The 17,361-nt window shown below is 42.8% G+C and overlaps 1 protein-coding gene across 1 annotated transcript in view; it reads left to right on the forward strand.

Annotated features, from left to right (window-relative positions):
* ARHGAP44 (Rho GTPase activating protein 44) overlaps nucleotides 1–17,361 on the forward strand; it is a 524,893-nt gene that overhangs the window by 459,710 nt on the left and 47,822 nt on the right. Inside the window, exon 18 of the mRNA XM_086928736.1 lies at nucleotides 9,586–10,017. Within this exon, the coding sequence (XP_086784862.1) occupies nucleotides 9,586–10,017 (432 nt within the window). The remainder of the gene's footprint in view (nucleotides 1–9,585; nucleotides 10,018–17,361) is intronic.

The raw sequence follows: 17,361 nt of genomic DNA on the forward strand, positions 1-17,361 counted from the left end.
GCTGCATTGAAAAAAAAACTGCTTTATTTAAAAGCAGTCCCAGACATGGAAGTCTGCTGACCACAGCAGGCCAAAATCCCTGGGAGTGCCAGCCATTCCCAATGGGGTCGCAAATTGCGACAGCCTCATTAATATGCATGAGGCATGCAATTTGCGACCCCATTGGGAATCGCAAACAGTGTCTCTGACACTGATGTACATTGATGTTTGCGACTCGCAAATTGTGACTCGCAATTTAATGCGATTTGCGAGTCGTACATCTGGCACTTAATCTCTTATATTCCCAAGATAATGCACCAGGGAAAACCTGTTCAAAATTATATCTTTCATACCCTCCTGCAGTTGACAAAACCGGAGGAAATTCTGTCACATAATGATACCATGCCCTTTTTGCCAGTGGGGACATAAGTGTGTGCACGTTCACCAGTAGCTAAACACCAGAGGGCCCTTTAGAATTGTAAGACATGGAAATAACAAACATTGAACTCAAGGGCAGAGCTTGAAACACAACCAACACAAAGGCATGGTGCTCTGTGAGCCAGGAGAAAGAAACAGACTACATGAAGAACACAGGCGAGAAACCTTACAAGGAGAGGCACTGGAGCAGAAGAAGATGAAAGAAATTAAGGCAGAATGCAAGAGAGGGAGATGAAAAAAGCAGGCAGCATGAGGGGTAAGATGCTCCTCCAAGAAAATAAGATACAGGCACCAACGGCACAGAAAGTGCCTTACCCGAATAACTATCTTTCTGAAAACGTAAAACATTTTAAGTGTGTGATAACAGAAGTCCCCAAAACACTCTTGCAGATGATTTTTTAGGTCTAGCCTGAGCCAGCGCATGCGCTGTCTGCAAGACATTTAGTTAGTGGGCTTTAAAAAGCCCAACCACAGCTTTTTAGAGCGTGCGGTTACCCACACAATGACGAGCAGAGGCGCCATTTGGCTTTCCTGTTTCCTCATGGTGCACGCACATCGCACACCACTCGCCAGACGTGCCTCCTTTTTTTTTTTTTACTTGCAGCGCAAGGGGCACGCTAGTGAAACATGGCTGTTGGCTGCCTTCTTTTCTATGTTTAACAAGCTCGAGGCGCCCGCGCTTGTTTTAGTTACTCTAGGTGTTTTCTCATTTGCTATATGATAGTGTATGTTGTGGAAGGTCGCCAGTCCCTAGCCAACTATGCTCTGCGAAAGTTCAATGTATGTTTTTGTTCAGAGAACAATTTGGCTGTGGCCTGAAAGCATGAACGTCCCCTGGCTGCCAGCTCGCCTCCTCCCCCTCCCACTTACACACTGACACGAGCACTCACACCCCATCCATTCCCTCTTGATCAAAGCTGGAGGATTTATGACCCAGTGCCATCCCTTTTCCCTCGGGGATGGGTCTTAATAGCTCTGGGACCGACCACGCCGCAACCCTTCCCTTCCAGGGCATTCTGTTGCTTTATAGCTCTCCACCCGAAAGTGATTCCTTATAGCCCCACAGCCTGGCCTCCTCCCTTGAAGCCAAAAAACACCTTTAACATAATGAGCGCAGCAAATAAACAGACAGATAATCACCAACCACTCACAGTCACACACAGGGCATAAACCAGTAATCCCAGGACACAAACCTGGAACAACTACCTCCCATAAGCCTCCCGAACAAGGGATCTGTCATGATTCAAGCCAGGAATGAATATCTGTTTGGGGGCATTCCAATATGGTGCAATGTTGGAAGCATGGAGGGTAATCCGAGGTATTCCCCATGGTCTGGGGACAGATAGCCCCATCCTAATTACTAAGATCACCTTATCTGCGGTGTGAGCACCCCAGACAAAAGGTGAATCCCTGGCGAGAGAATGCCCTGAATTCTCCTTTTCTCGCAATTGTTCTAGAGTACTCCAGAAAAGGTAACTCTAAGAATTACCATAGTGTCTTATGGTGACAGGAGTCTTTTTTCCTTCCCGGAAATTGCAGGTGAATCCCTGAACCCAGGGAAGGTAGACTTTATGGACTACTACCACCTTACCAGGTTGGTGGTATACTCCCCCACCCACCTCAAAAAGTATCCTTCCTTCTTGTCAGGCAATGTAAAAAAGAGACCATGAATACGGACACTCCATTTCTACATGGGAAGGCATTGTTACAGGCGAAGGTATCTTCATTTGATCTGTTCTATCCCCCACCTCTGTCCTTCCTTGTAAATTGGTTGGTTCAGAGGCAGACAGAAATATCTTGGCACAGCAAGGTATAAAATAGGCCATAAGAGTATGACATCTAATTTAAATAAGAAACTTACCCAGTGCATTCAGTGCTGTGGATTTTGGAGTTAATCTCGGAAGGTAAGGTGAGAATACCAAATATTTTACAAACAAATAATTTTGACCTAGCTGTCTATCATTAAGATTTCTGACGCTAACACAGATGAATATCTTACTCAGGGCATTTAAACTCAAAGTGTTTTGACTACTATGATTTCTACTCCTCCGGTCTAGAACTACCTGGGAGTGCCTTCCCCTTAGACAATGTTGGAGACGCCAGCCGGGGATTACGGGATCAACCCCGACAGGTAACTACCTTAAGGTGACTTCGTATTGCGTCTTAATAGGAGAACAAGAGGTGGGACCATTGGACTGTGCAACGTGCATACATCATACTAATAAGGCGAATACCGTGTTGCATATCCAATATACGAGTGAGAATTTCACTTGTACAACTGAGATAAAAATATCCTCGAGCTTGAGCTCACCTTAGTAGGATTATCCGAATAGAGGAAATGGATATATATTGAAATGACGATCTGGCTTGGAAAATACACACGCTTGGTGACATCGTTTGCGCCCTGAATAAGTTCTGCTTGACAGAACGAAACGCGTTGGCTGGTTTCTTAAAATGGATTATTAAAAGAACTTTGAACTTTTTGCAATCACGATTCAGCGTCTTTATATCTGGACAGTTCAACGACTTATTTATCTCTCATGTCTGGTGGAGATTTATTTCTGAAGCCTGCATGGGTCCTGTAGCCAGTGTGCACATCCACGAGGTCGACCCCAACTTGGCCCCGTCCAGCACATCCTGTAACCTTTTAAGCACTACTTCTAAGCACTTGAATGAATTTATTTCTTCAAAATTCTGAATCTCAGTTTATACACATTGGAGATTTGTTGTTTTGGTCTTGTTTCACACAGAGAAATATTCTCTATTTTTCTGAACTGTTGTGGGTTTTTTGGGTGGTGTTCTCACTATGTTACTGTATGAGTTATTGCACAAATCCTTTACACGTTGCCTTCTAGTTTAAGCCTGCAGGCTCTGTGCCAAGCTACCAGAGGTTGAGCACAGGATAATTTAGGATTGTGTTGTGACTTACCCTGACAAGAATTTTGGTCCCTACCAGGACAGGGTGTATACCTCTGTAAATTAGAGAGCCAGTTTCTGACACTTTGTAAAATTTTTGTAGAAATAGGTGTTATTTTAACCCTCCAACAAGTGTGCAGGATAAGATTTTTTTAGCGATGTCTCTGACCATTTACAGACAGATCTCGTATTTAGAATGACTAGACTGGGGGATCGCACTTAAAGTGAGACCCTCTGAATGAGTTGCAGTTTAGACATTTCAAAGTTGCATCTGCCTAAATTAATGACAAGTGACTTCAAAATCATTTACATTGTGAGGATGCAAGGAAAAGAAAATGCAAAATTAGAAATATATATTTATTGTCTATGAATATATCTCTCTGTATACCTTATAACTGACTACATTCAAATGCAATTCATTGAAACATATTTTAAAATAAGTAACACTGTAAATTAGCCAGAACAACAAGATACCTCTTTACAACAGAATGAAAACTACCATGAACTACACAATTTTCACAGACTGGGAACACTTTAAATATATAACAGAACCATATGAGAAGAAATATTTTTGGGGACTGATTTCAGGAATTAGTAGCAGAAGAGATAATAAAAATGTTCATGTGCATTTGTATCCTTCTGCAAAGGAAAGGGGCTGATTCAAATGCTGTCTTCTCCAGCTAGATGTCTCATTTTGCAGGCATATTAAGTAAACTAGGTGAATACTATTATTTTTCTTTTAGAACTCTTTGTTTTTCACGGGCTGCTGATAGGAGAATAAGGCATAGAAATATATGAATTAATACTGAGCCACCTCTCAACTGCTCCCTACATTAGCCCGTCTAGAACTAAAAGTCAACACTAGCCTAGAAAAAATGTCATCACTTCGCATGGAGGCGATGGCTAAGAACTCCATACCCTTACAGCTTGCATCTATGCCGGACTCCAGCCCTGTACATCACGTCTGTTCTTACTCCACAAACCACACCACCAATGAATCCACATACCATACGTACCAGTACCCAAACACCGAAAACAACACTGCTGGTTTGTCACAGCAAGCAAAATGACAGAACTCATTGAAGAAGTCGCACGCCTGAAACTCAAGAAGTATCCTCTCCAGATCCTGGTTTAACAATAACTTCAACAATAAAAGATGTCAACTACATTAAGCGGAAGAACATGGCGACAACAACCTTCCGAATGCAATCTCTCAATCCTCTGGGCACGAACGCCTTAAATATATAAAATATATCTTCAGAGAAAAATCCTCCTATTTCTGACAACAACAGGACCAGTCAAAAAACTGGCCCAAAGAACTATTCAACATCATCAAGCAGCAAACATCATCTTTCCCTCAACACACAAATAATTTGACAAAAAAAATGCGAAGAAGTCGCATCATTCGTCTGTTAAAAAAAGTCTAGTATCAAACTCTCTCTTAAGCCTCTCACCCCTTTTTTTCACATCATGGATACCCCTATGAAATAACCTCTCCACCATAGACTGCCTGTCAACCCCATCGTCACAGCCCCACGCCCTCAATACAGCTCTCCAACCCCACTCCCCTGCAACTGAAAAACAGTGCAACCGGGTCCGAATTCAACCCTGACCGTGAAGAAGAAGTTTGCAAAATACTTAAAAGGCGAAGCCGATATCTCAAACACTCTTTCAGCGACTCTTGTATAAAAGGTCAGTCACATCATCTCCCTTGTATGTACCAAAATCATCAATCCCTTCCTATCTAGCGGCACCATGCTGGCTCCCCTCCAAGGCCTTCATCAAAAAAACTGACGTCAATCCAAATGACCTGAACAAGTACAGACCCATAACTAACCTCACTCTCCTCGCCAAAACCGCCGAAAAGTGTGTACTAACTCAACTCAACACCCCCATTGAAAAATACAACTAATGAGACACCTTCTAGTCAGGCTTCAGGAAAGGCTGCAGTACAAAAACTGCCATCCTTAACATTGTAGATGGTCTCCACAGAGCACCCGACGATGTTAAGGTATGCCTCCTAGTCTTCCTGCATTTATCATCCGCTTTCGACACTGTCAACCACAATATCCTCCTAAACACCCTCCCAAAGAGAGTAGGCATCCAAGGAACTGTCCTCCAATGGTTCACATGGTTCCTAAGTATGCATATGCAGCTAATCAAATTCAATAATGAAACCTCTGAGGCATCGCCAGTCTCATTAGGTGGTCCACAACTGTCAATCCTACCTCCTACACTATTCAACCTCTTTATGGAACCTCTAGTCATGATCCTGAAGAAAGCTAAAATTGCCTATCACCTCTATGCAGATGACACCCAACTCTGCATGAAAATCTCATCAGACAGTGACCTCCAACACCTAAACAACCCTCTACACAAAGTCCAATACTTGCTAGCTGTAAACAGCCTCAAACTCAACCCCAACAAAACAGAGCTCCTCCTCATCCAACCCAAAGAAAAACCCTTTCCCATAGCATACTGGCTCAACAACCGCAATACACTAAACTGCAAACTGTCCACTTCGTACTACGTTAAATCCCTGGGAATCACACTCAACAGACACCTCAACATGAAGGACCATATTAACACCTCAGCTAAAAGTGACCGCTATGCACTGAAACATCTAAAAAAAGTCAAGTACTTCATACTCAGTGATGACTTAAGGACTGTGGTGCAAGCCCTCGTCCGCACCAAGTTGGACTATGGCAATGCTACGCTCATGGGCACCCTAAAGCATACCTAGCCACTCGGAAAGCAACACTCCATCTGGAGGGAGGCACCAAGACCAAATCACTCCCACTCTCAAACAGTTCAGCTGGCTTCCAATAGAAGCAAGAGCTATATTCACCAAAACTGCTTGCATAACACACAAAGCCCTACACACTGATAAACCACTCTACCTCTCAAATAAACTAGCTAAAGCCGGACAAAAGAGACCATTTTGAAGTTCAAATAGCCGTCTCCTGATCCCGCCTAAATTCAAGAAAGAAAAATTGCGAGCCTGCTCTTTCTCACGAAATGCCCCCAGAATCAGGAACACTCTGCTTCTTGCGCCACAATCAATCCTTCCCCACTTCAAGTAAAAATGTAAACTCCTCCTCAACAAATATCTAAACCCACCCCCTTAAAGCTGGCCTGCTCTGCCACCTACTAAACCAAGATTCAGGCCAGCACCATAATCCGGGTAAAACTCTTATGACCCACAACCCTGTGCTTCCAGTGGGTCTCACCCCTTGCTTCCCTTGAGCTATCTCGCCCATCCACTTGACTGCATGCCGCAGCCCATTATTCTTATTTGGCCCTATGTACGCTCAGCAATCCCCCACGTAACACTATGTAAATGTATCTATGCACTGCTAATCTCTATAATTATATTGGCATGTGCCGTATCTACCTAAAAAATAAATGTATCCGCTACAGATCCTAATGCCTTCTTTTACTCAACCTGTACTATGTCATTGTGTCTGTGTGTCCACCCCAATATGTTCTGCTAAATATGCGTTGCTGAAAAATATGTAGATCTGGGTCTGCCACTCGAATGTATACTTCCATTGTTATTTGGCCTTATATTGGTCTACTCACTCCCCGTGTAACCCTGTACAAATATAACTATTCGCTGCTAAATAGTATTTATATATATGTGCTGTATCTACCTCCAAAATGTATCAGCTACTGATCCCAATGTCTCCATACATTTCGTTTCATTTACTGTTTCTACTTCAAAATCTGTGCCAGCTACTTATATTCATGCCGTCTTATGTTTCGCTCACCTACTGCCTATGTTTGGCTTCTATGCTTACCTCAATCTGTAAACCTATAACTACTGCTATGCAAAATATTTGTGGAGCGCTCTGATGCCTTTGGGTCAAGTTTACGCTATATAAACCGCTATAAATAAATAAATACTGTAATGTGGCTTGACTCGGGTGCTAGCTGTGGGTTTCCTGAGTATATATGCACTGGCTAACAACCAATCAAAAGATACTATCATGGGAGTCTGTAGCTGTCTGATTTCCATGTCCTCCTATTACAAGTTAAACCCCATGGTAAAGGAAATAACTGTGCGGTCCCTAATTTAGTAGGCAAAATTATTAATGAAATTCCCAGGTCTGTGTGGTTTAATACAGATATTTAGTACCTGCTTAAAACAGGCTGTGAAAGTCTGCAGGGTGATGGGTGTGAGGTAGAGCGGCATTGGGGATTTGTTGTCAGGGAAGAGGAGAATGTAGCCTGGTTGGGACTGTCTTTTCCACGATGATTTTACCAGCTGATAGAATCAGGTCCTGTGTTCCTACCCACCCGGAAATCAGGGTGTGGGAACACCAGCAAATTCATGGACTGAGAGTGGAGAGTTCCAAATTCAGGGAGTCTGCGTGAATACCTAATCCAGGCTGCTATCAAGCGATGAAGATAATACTAAAACAGTATTTAATATTTTTAGAGGATTTGTGTAGGCTTGGAGAATCAAAAAAGAAAGATAAGAGCTTTCATTCTTATTATGTTAAGCTGCACATTAATACAAGCGTTTCTGACCGGTGCTTGCTGTCTGATTACAGTGACTGAGTCTCAGCGTTATAGTCTCGATTTTAAGATAACGTACAATAACTCAATCCAACCGCCTCCAGGAACTTCCTCGGATAAGACATGTTTTATTAAAAATCAATTCCAAACATTCTGCATCAGTGCCATATATGGGTTGTTAAGAAAGTGCCAGTGTGTGGGAACTAGAAGAGCTTGTCTCGAGCATATCAAAATATTCGGCTTCCAGACTGCGGGAACTGCTTGACCTCCAAGTGTCAATTGTGTTTTTTGTCTCTTTTTTTTGCTAATGTGTCTCTTTTGATATACTTACTCCTTAATGAGTTGGTCATTTTTTGTGCCACACACTTTACATATCCGACAACCTTCCCTTGTCAATTATGTGGATTTGTGCCATGTATTGACTCAAGACTACGGATGGGCCACAAAATATTGCAAAGTGAAACTGGTAAAATTGCTGATTCTTTTTTTAGTCTGCCTTCACAATAAATTTGGCTTGGAAATTGGCTTGAATCCACTGCATTCAGGCAAGGGAAGAGACTGATTTGATGCCGGTTCACAGAAAACGATCTATATTTGAACTCACTGCACTTTCTGGATCCCAAATCATGGCCCAGAGTGGCACGGTCAGCCCACAGCAAATCTGTCTGACAGTAGCCAATCAGAGTGATCTTAAGAGTGGAAACTATCCTACTGTGATTGACAGTGTGGAAAATTAGATTGCTATTGTTTCTGAAATCATATTAGCCACCCTTTAATCAACCAGATAACAATCCATTCTAATTGACTGCTGGCAGGCAATCTGAATATCACACTGCCTATTGACTTTGACTTAGATGTCGACTATTCAGTCATATTCCAGCAGACAACTGAAAAATATCAGTGCATAATGGGCAAGACACATGGCGATATTTGCTTCAGTTTACTGTGGAGTGAAAAGTATTTCCCAGCCCTATATAAAACCTATATGTAGTCCTGTGACAGATTGGGCATGTATTAGCTGTGGGTCACAAAACAATACCTGGACGAATATAAAGGGCATACTAGCTCAAAATCTCAAGAGTGGCAGGTATTGTATGACTTCATTCTGTTCTGAAGAATGAGCTAAAGTACTTTATTTTTTTGTATTGTTTAATTTTCTCTTAGTCTTTGTTTCATTACTACATCCTACTAGACTCTGTTTTCTGACTTTGTTGATTTGCTTTCTCTTTCTTTTTTCCCTTTTGTCATTCTTCTCTTTCTTAAGTTTTTTGTTTCTTTGTTTCTTTATAACTTTATATCATTACATCTTTTTTTGTAGATTTACTGTTTGCATTTTCTTTCTCCATATCTCACATAAACTAGTCTATATTTTGCTTCATTTTTTCCTGTCTCATCTCAATATTCCTTTTCTTTATTTCCTTCTTTCTTTCCATTATTTTCCTTTTGTTCTTCGTTCATTTTCTCCCTCACTTAGACCTTTCGTTATTTAACCCATACACCCTCTTTCCTCCTGCATTTCGGGCTTCTCTTTGTTCTTTCTCTCCTTCATTATACATCTTTGCACTGTAGTCGCTAACCTTTTCTGTCCTTGTATCCTCTGAAATCTGTCCTTCTCCCTAAAACATTTGTCAGTCTGCTCTCTTACTTTGTTCTCTCCTAATGTACAAACATTTTTATTGTCTTTTATTCGTTTTGTTTTTATTTGTTTGTTTTGTTCCCTACATTTTACAGCACGGGTGATGTGTCGTCCCAGTGTCCGGATTCCTGTTACGACTGTGTGTCCCCTGAGGATGACAGGCCTCCCTCTTACCCCGGCTACCCACACTCCCATCATCACCTCCTCCCCAAGGCTCAGCCATCTGCTAAGCCTGAGACCCCCTCCACCTACAGGTGGACAGGGTACAGCCACACCTTGCCTGCCTCCCATCAGCCGCTTGACATTAACTCAAATCCTAAACCGTGCTTTTTACACCTTCCTAAACAAAGCTCCCTCACTGAACCGCATGCTCCTGAAACTAACATATCACCCCTGTACATCAAAACTCCCCTTGTATTAACCAAGCCTGACCCATCCGGCACACCTTGTATCCTCCCTCCTATGTCAGCCGCTTCCCCATGGGCCAACTGGTCCAGTTCCAGAGAAAGAGGAGCCAGGCTGACTGGGTAAATACAAAAATCTTTACTTTGCGTGAAAAGTGCTGCAAATTATTAGCTACCATTTTAAAGTGCCTTACAATCCCAGCTAGTTAAGATGAATGTCTTTCTTGTGCATTCACTTCGAAGAAATCTGCTTTACTTGTATTCCTGGTTTGCAAATGTAACACATAACTGGGCCCCAAGTAAAACCATCCATGTTAGGTGCAGATACTGTTAATGTAATGTTTGTAACAAGCACGTGTTTGTAATTGAAAGCGCTGTGATAGCTAACCATACCTCAAAGACACACTCAGTGTATCTGAAGCTCAGTATAGCTCAAATTCGATTATTTTTTGAAAAACTGCATAGTAGTGTGATAGTTGTATGCTTGTGTGGTGGCCTGGAGTCTGAGACGAGGTAGGTAGCTTTTAATTGCTCCTGCTGCTCTAAAGTATTGGGAGTCTGTAAGTGCAAGACACTGAGACATTCCCAGTGCTTTCTGAATCCTAATTCTTAAACATCCCAAGCTTTTCGTACAGATCTCGCTCATTTATGAAGGGCTGTGTTAAAGCGCTTTTATCGCTGGAGAACAGTCATTACATAAAAGGGCACATGGCAGCCGGTCAAGGACATCAGTGCCCCAGGATTGGTCCCCTGCTGGGTTGAGGCTGCATCATATGGTTTGTCTGTATCAACAATAGTTGCTGAGAGCGGTATATTTTAAAAATGTAGTGCCTCGTTTACATCCCTGGCTACGGTTTGTACTGCATCGGGGCGATACTCCGTTGTCTTGACTGAGATGTTCGACAGCCTTGTGGACATCTCTAGCCATTGGCAGAATTAGTGAATGTGCTAAAAGTTTACAGATGGCTCCATCAAACATGACCGCCACCCGTTAAAATAATAACAATTTTTTTTTAAACTAAATCCAAAATGGAATTTTGTTTTAAAATAAGCAAAAGCTATAGACCCCACACAATAGGAGTGGCCTCATATAGATTGCGGGATCATTCTTTGTTTTTTTTACTGTTCCTCACCCCGAGGATTTTACAAACAGTAGAAACAACTTGTAACACCATCCTCTCTAAATTGGGTGGACGCGTAATATCAGTGGCGTAACAAAACTTCAGGGTCCCCCCTGCAAAGTATATGCAGGGGGCCCCCAGGCTCCGGACCCTGTCCAGAGCTCTCAGGCCAGGGACCTGCCAATTCTGAAGGGGCCCCCTCGGAGCTCGGGCCCCCTCACCGCAGGGGCTGCGGGGGCTTTTGTTACGCCACTGGGCTCACTTGGTTCTATGCACACCCCTTTGCTAGGAATCTTAGAATTATCACTACATAAGACTTCCTCTTCCCAGTCCTAAGATTTGAAGGATGCAAATCTCTAAGGACTGACTTCTAAAATCTTTAACTAAAAATCTGAAAGATTTTTGCACCACTCCTCCAGGGGAAGGATAGGACAGAACTGTAGCATGGCACAGGCTTGTATGGCACTTGTGGTAGACAGGTAATGTTTGTTTTATTATTTAGTTCAGTGAGGTTTGAAGGACTTATTCAAAGAGAATGAATTAAAGAGGAGGCTCCATCTTCTTTATGATTAAGGCATAAGTCTTGTTAGGTGAGCAGCCATTGGATTCCTGCATGCCACTTCTCCTCTTTGCCCTGATGATGCCATGAAACTGTTTATGTACTCCACAATGCACAGCAAGCAGCATGGTGGGGAGAGTTTACAAAATAAACTTTCTTTTTCCTTGTCTGTGTAACATTTGGAAAATTGTTATGGAGCCTTGCTTGGCTTATCTCTTGAAGTAGATCTCAGGATGCATAGGGTTGTAACTGAGGCTTCTCGGCCAGTTTTGTGCTGTATCCCAGTAGTATTTGCACACACTTTTCATTGGAGCTTTCTTTATTTAAGAAGAAGCTTGGTTTTACATCGTTAGTAGTTTCACTAAGCATATTTTGTGCTAAAAGTATCTCTTGTATGCTATGAACTTGCACACACAGATGACACGGGCATAACAGGAGAGAGCAATAGCATTGGTCTGTTTTCCCTACATCTCCTGCTACTCTATTCCAGTTAACAAATATTTTGAGGCTGATGATTGAAAAGACTGAATGCTGTCATTGATCTGCATTTTCAACCTCAGTTGCATCTGCATGGTCCTGGTCTTATTCCAAATGAATGGCCTTCTCAACCTGGTTATCATCTGGGAGGGAATGATGAATATTTTGTCTCTTTGATAAATCATGATGAAATCCTTACAGTGGAGCAAAATGGTGTTATATTTTTTTAAGTGTTTTCATTCAAAGACCTAAGATATGATTTTTTGGTTCCTTCCTGAGATCTTCCATTAGTTGCAAAGGTTTCCAGGTGGCCCGTTTGAGCCCATAAACAGGTCCCTTTTAATATCCTTTCTGCTAAGGTAGTTTTTCTGGAGGCCATCGCTTTAGCAAGGAGAATAGAGCAAATTGGTGCCCTACATTTTTTTCTTCTTTTCTTTCCTGTGGTCTTTGTCTTACGTCTCTCTCCTGCTTTCATTCCAAAATAAATTATTCGTACTTATCTATATCCTTCCACATCTTTACCTGGGGAGATTCTTCTGCACTCTCTAGATGTGGACAGAGCTGTATGCATTTACCTTCAGAGAACTTCTGAACTTCGTTCCTCAGATCATTTTCTATGACTTTTGGTTCACTAAGAAAATGATATAAACCTTCAGTGGCTACCTTTAGTGATCGAGTATGAAATTCAAATTTAACCTCTTATAAGTCGTCACGTATTCCTTTCTCTCCTTCTATTTTGGGCTGCTCCATATGGCGTATGGAGCCTTGTTGGGCAGTGGCCCTAAGAATTTCAGTTTACAGACTAGACTGCATGTGTTAATTGTTGTGGTTATGTTGGTTGCTTCAGTCTTTGAAGCAGTGAATAGATAATATATTTTATTTATTTTCCAGGTAAATGTATGGGTGCAGCATCAATTTCTTTTTTTGTTTGTTCAACCATGCCTCTTTTGTTTGTTATATCCTCAAATCCTATAACTGAGAGAAAGAAGTGTAACAAAGCAGTAATACCCTGATTACGTACTGGCACTTTTCATTATCCTGAGTATACTTTTCCTTGCCCCAGACCTACTCCCTCCATCCCTTTCTTGAAGTTGTGAGAGGCATAGATGTATTTTGTTATGCTAACAATTTCAGTAGGTGTTTAGGGTAGAGCTCTGTCTAGTACCTTCCTTGGAGGAGGGTCAGAAGCCAGTCCTTCCTCAACTCTTAGGACTGGAAAAAGTAAGAGTATATAATGAAAGTAACTGGTAAGTAATAAAGGAGTTCTGTAAAACTCAGCACTGGAAGCTTCTAAGCTTTCCTCTCACCACTGCCCAACAACAGGATACAAGGTAATATACATGAAATCGTCTGCAGAGGCCTATCAAAGCCTTATTAATGAGCAAAATAGACAACTGTAAAGGCTCCTTTCCAACCTTCCATGATATGCTCTTGCCTTACTGGACAAGGACCTCAGCTTTGCCAATCAACCCCTCTTTGACCACCCCAAACAATTTTTCCCCTCCTCTTTCATACACAATACCTGATGTTTGTCTGCAAAAAACTACTGATGCAAGTGTGGCCTATTTTCCTGATCACACGCTCTCGCTGTATACCCGCATGCAAGATACACTTCGCTGTTCGCCACATACTATCCACTCCCAAGCTGCGTGGCTCCACATCCACTTTTGAATCTTTCAGCCTCTTTGCTCTGCTGCGTTTGTACACACTCTAGTGTGTTCTAAGTAGCCACCTCCCTCTCCTCTTTAAAACTGAACTCATAGTGCACCTCACTTTAATCAGATGAGTGGAATGCTGCTTATAGAGTGCAACCGCTACACAAAGGAAGCCCCAACACAGAACAAGGAAAACAGAAAGAAATTGTGAAAGCGTTTTACAGAAATGAAGGGAAGGGAAAGGAAGGGAAAGAAAGGGAAAGGGAAAAGGAAGGGAAGGGAAGAAGGATAATAGATGTGATAGGAAGAAATAGAAAAGAAGGAAGAAAGAAATAGGGGGGGTGAAGAGAGAGAAACACAAGCAAAATAAATAAGAGTAGGAAACAACAAAAACGAATGAAATAAACAGAAAATAAAGAAACAGAAGGAGGTGAAAAAGAAAGATGAAAGAAATGAGAGGTAAAGAGGAAGGGAAATGTAAAGGCAGGAAGATGGAGGTGTTAGAAATAGAAAATGCTGATGTCGTACAAGTTCTTGAGACACCCTCTCCTCAGCACCTTTCTGGTAAGCTCTGTCAGAGAAATGAGGAAGTGAGCAGGGTGCTGCGTGCTGCACTCGAAACATGCAGGGTAAGAGTGTGAGAAGCAGAACTGAGGAGAGACAGGCACGGAGGAGAGACAGACAGGCACAGAAGAGAGACATGCACAGAGGAGTGGCTGCAGGGAGAGTGGAGGAACAGAGGGATAGGAGAGACAGCAGGGGGGAGACACAGGGGGCTAGGATAGACAGACAGGAATGCCAGATACAGTGGGGGAGAGGTGGGGCAGAGCGAGAAGAAGCACACATATGAAAGAGGTACATAGGAGAATAGATAAAGGGGATTAGCCACAGTCGAGAGCAGCAGAGAGGCAGCCGAAGCCAAGAGTAACATGGAGAAGAGACGGGCACAGAAAAGAAATAGATAAAAAGACAGTCCGAGAGTAGCAATAGATAAAAGAAAAGACTGAGGGCGAGAAGGCACGCTGTCACACTGGGGTGGAGAGAGACAGACGAGAAAGGCACAGAGGCACCAGAGTGGAGAGATACATACACTGTGACACAGGTCACCACGAGTACAACCACTGGCGGAAGACAACTCGGGGGTGGGGGAACTTGCGCAGAACTTCTCAAGGTCGGGGTCAGAGAGAAGTTTGCTTTGTTGAGGTCCCTGGTGGCCGTGGCCCTCAACATGTTGAACATATGCAGCGCTGAGTTTGGGACTGCATACTGCTGAGCATGCACACACGCTTCAGTCTTTTCAAAGAGGTGCAAGTCTGTGTGCCTGAAGATCCCACGAGGTGCGAGCTGCAACGACGGCATGACAAGCGTAACGTAGGTTACGTAACCTAGCCAACATATAAACAAATCCCAGGCCCAGTAATGTGTGCAGTGCTTTCTTGCCTTGCGGATGGGGCCCCCTGGAGCGCAGGGCCCCCCCCGCAACGCGGGGGCTGCGGGGGCCTGTTACGCCCCTGCGTAATATGTAAACCTCCAATGGCCCGCATTCTGTCGGGCTTTGGGAGGAGTACGTCAGCGCTAGAGCTGGAGTAGGGTCCATCACTGACATGCTTAAAGGTAATGGAGTATCCTCTCTGGCAAACTCTAAATCAGGCCATGAGCCATTTAGGAACTTTTCATGTTGCACTTGTGTTGTATCCAGGACAATAAATGTCACCTTTTTTTCAAAGATAAGAGAGACTGCCCCATATATGTGTTTAAATCGTGCATCGTGGCTTCCAAATAGATCTTTAAACATCAGGCTAAAAAAAAAACAGATTGTGCTTCCGACAAAATAATGGTGCCATCTGTCATTTGAAGAATTCAATTAAATCTAAATTAGACTAGGTCACAGTACGTTTTGGGATGTTGTAATGCCACACAAAAGATAGCATCAATTTGCTTTCCATCTTGAAGCCTGAGTGTGCACCGCTAAATTGCATTTCATGATCTCAACCCTTGAGAATGTCAGATCTCAATGCAGAAATATAAAATTATCTAAACATATTTTGTTGTGGGCTAAAGTCCAACAGTTGCATGAAGGGTCGGATTGGTAATGCAGGCACTTGGGAATTGGCCAAAGGGTTGATAGCTGAGTTCTAGATGTGAGCTGCTTTTTTGGGCAGCCTGGGGGATGTCTGTGCTGTTACATTGCTGCCAGTGGTCCAGTGGGTACCTGAGTGGCCTTTCTAGAGACAGATGGTATAAGGACAAACGCTGCTACAATAACTGCTTGTTTTAATGCGTTGTAAATATCATTAGGTTATGATGTCTTTTAATTGGTTTTAATCTGCAAGGAGATATTTTGTAGCAATGGTTTTAAGTAACTATGCTAAATAAACTTTAAACTTAAACTTAGAGACAGATGGGCGGAGGTATCACTCCTTTTCTCTCGCTGAGCCAGCCAATTAATGCATGCTGATTGAGCGGGGGCAGGGGGCCGGAGCAGAAGTGGTCTCACTTGCATTATGTGTGGCTCAGCAGTGTAAACTAATCTGTGCATTTTGGTTTTATCTAAGTGAAGTTAATAAAACATGCCTCCCACCCCTTTTCTTTTCATAAAACTTTGCTGAAGCAGTGTTTTGCGGAAAAGCAATAGAAAATGTGGGCCACTTTTTTTTGGTGTGCCCATGTCGATTTTTTATCCCAACCCAACCCTGGTTTCATGGAAAAATGCCCTAAACCGTATTACATTTTTTGGGCAGAACCTCAGTTTAGAGGTCAAATTTGAAACTAAAAAACAGTTTTGCAGTCTAATAGACATGAGTGAATGGAAGTGTATGTTGTGCTTCCACCTAACTTGGGCCATTTCTAGCCATTCTTCTATTGTAAAGAAAGAAGGATGCGCAGCAGGCAATATTAATTTACAATACAGTTGTACAGGTTAGCAGGTTAGTTATCCTATAGCATTTTCTATAATGATATATTGAATTCAGTTTCACTTTGGCATGCATTATTGAAGCATTTAGCAGACGTGACTAAAAGCTGCAGTATGGGCAAACCAAATGTGTACCTGTTAGACCTGGCATCTTTGGCGTGGTTTCCCCTGTCTTTTTGCCTCTGCCTCCTGCATTTTTGATTCTGTGCTGGATTTCGTTTTTGCTGGTTTAGATGCTTTGGGCACTTTGCCACTGCTGATCTGTGTCAAAGTGCAAGTGCTCCCTGTGTAAATTGTGACTGTAATTGGTTATCCATGATTGGCATATTTGTCTCACCAAGAAGTCCCTAGTAAAGTGCACTGAGTGTGCCAGGGCTGGTGATCCAAATGATCCAAATGCTACTAATGGGCCTGCAGCACTGATTGTGCCACCCACATGAGTAGCCCTAAAATGGTATCTCAGGCCTGACACCGTAGTGCCTGTGTGCAGTCTGTTAACTGCCATGTCCTCCTGGTCGGTGTCCCCACTGACCAGGCTTAACCCTTCCCTTTCTGTACACATTGGTCGCCCCTATGGAAGGCCCAAGGTCCCCCCTTGGTCAGGATGCAGTGTATGTGAAAGGTAGAGCATGTACCAGTGCAGGTGACATGACTCTGGTAGTGAATTACATCCATTTTCGTTGTTCACTATTGTAAGGCTGTCTTACTCATAGGCTATCATGGGGAATGCTGCCTACAGTG

Source organism: Lissotriton vulgaris, chromosome 7, assembly GCF_964263255.1.
Source record: "Lissotriton vulgaris chromosome 7, aLisVul1.2, whole genome shotgun sequence".
Taxonomy (NCBI): Eukaryota; Metazoa; Chordata; class Amphibia; order Caudata; family Salamandridae; genus Lissotriton; species Lissotriton vulgaris.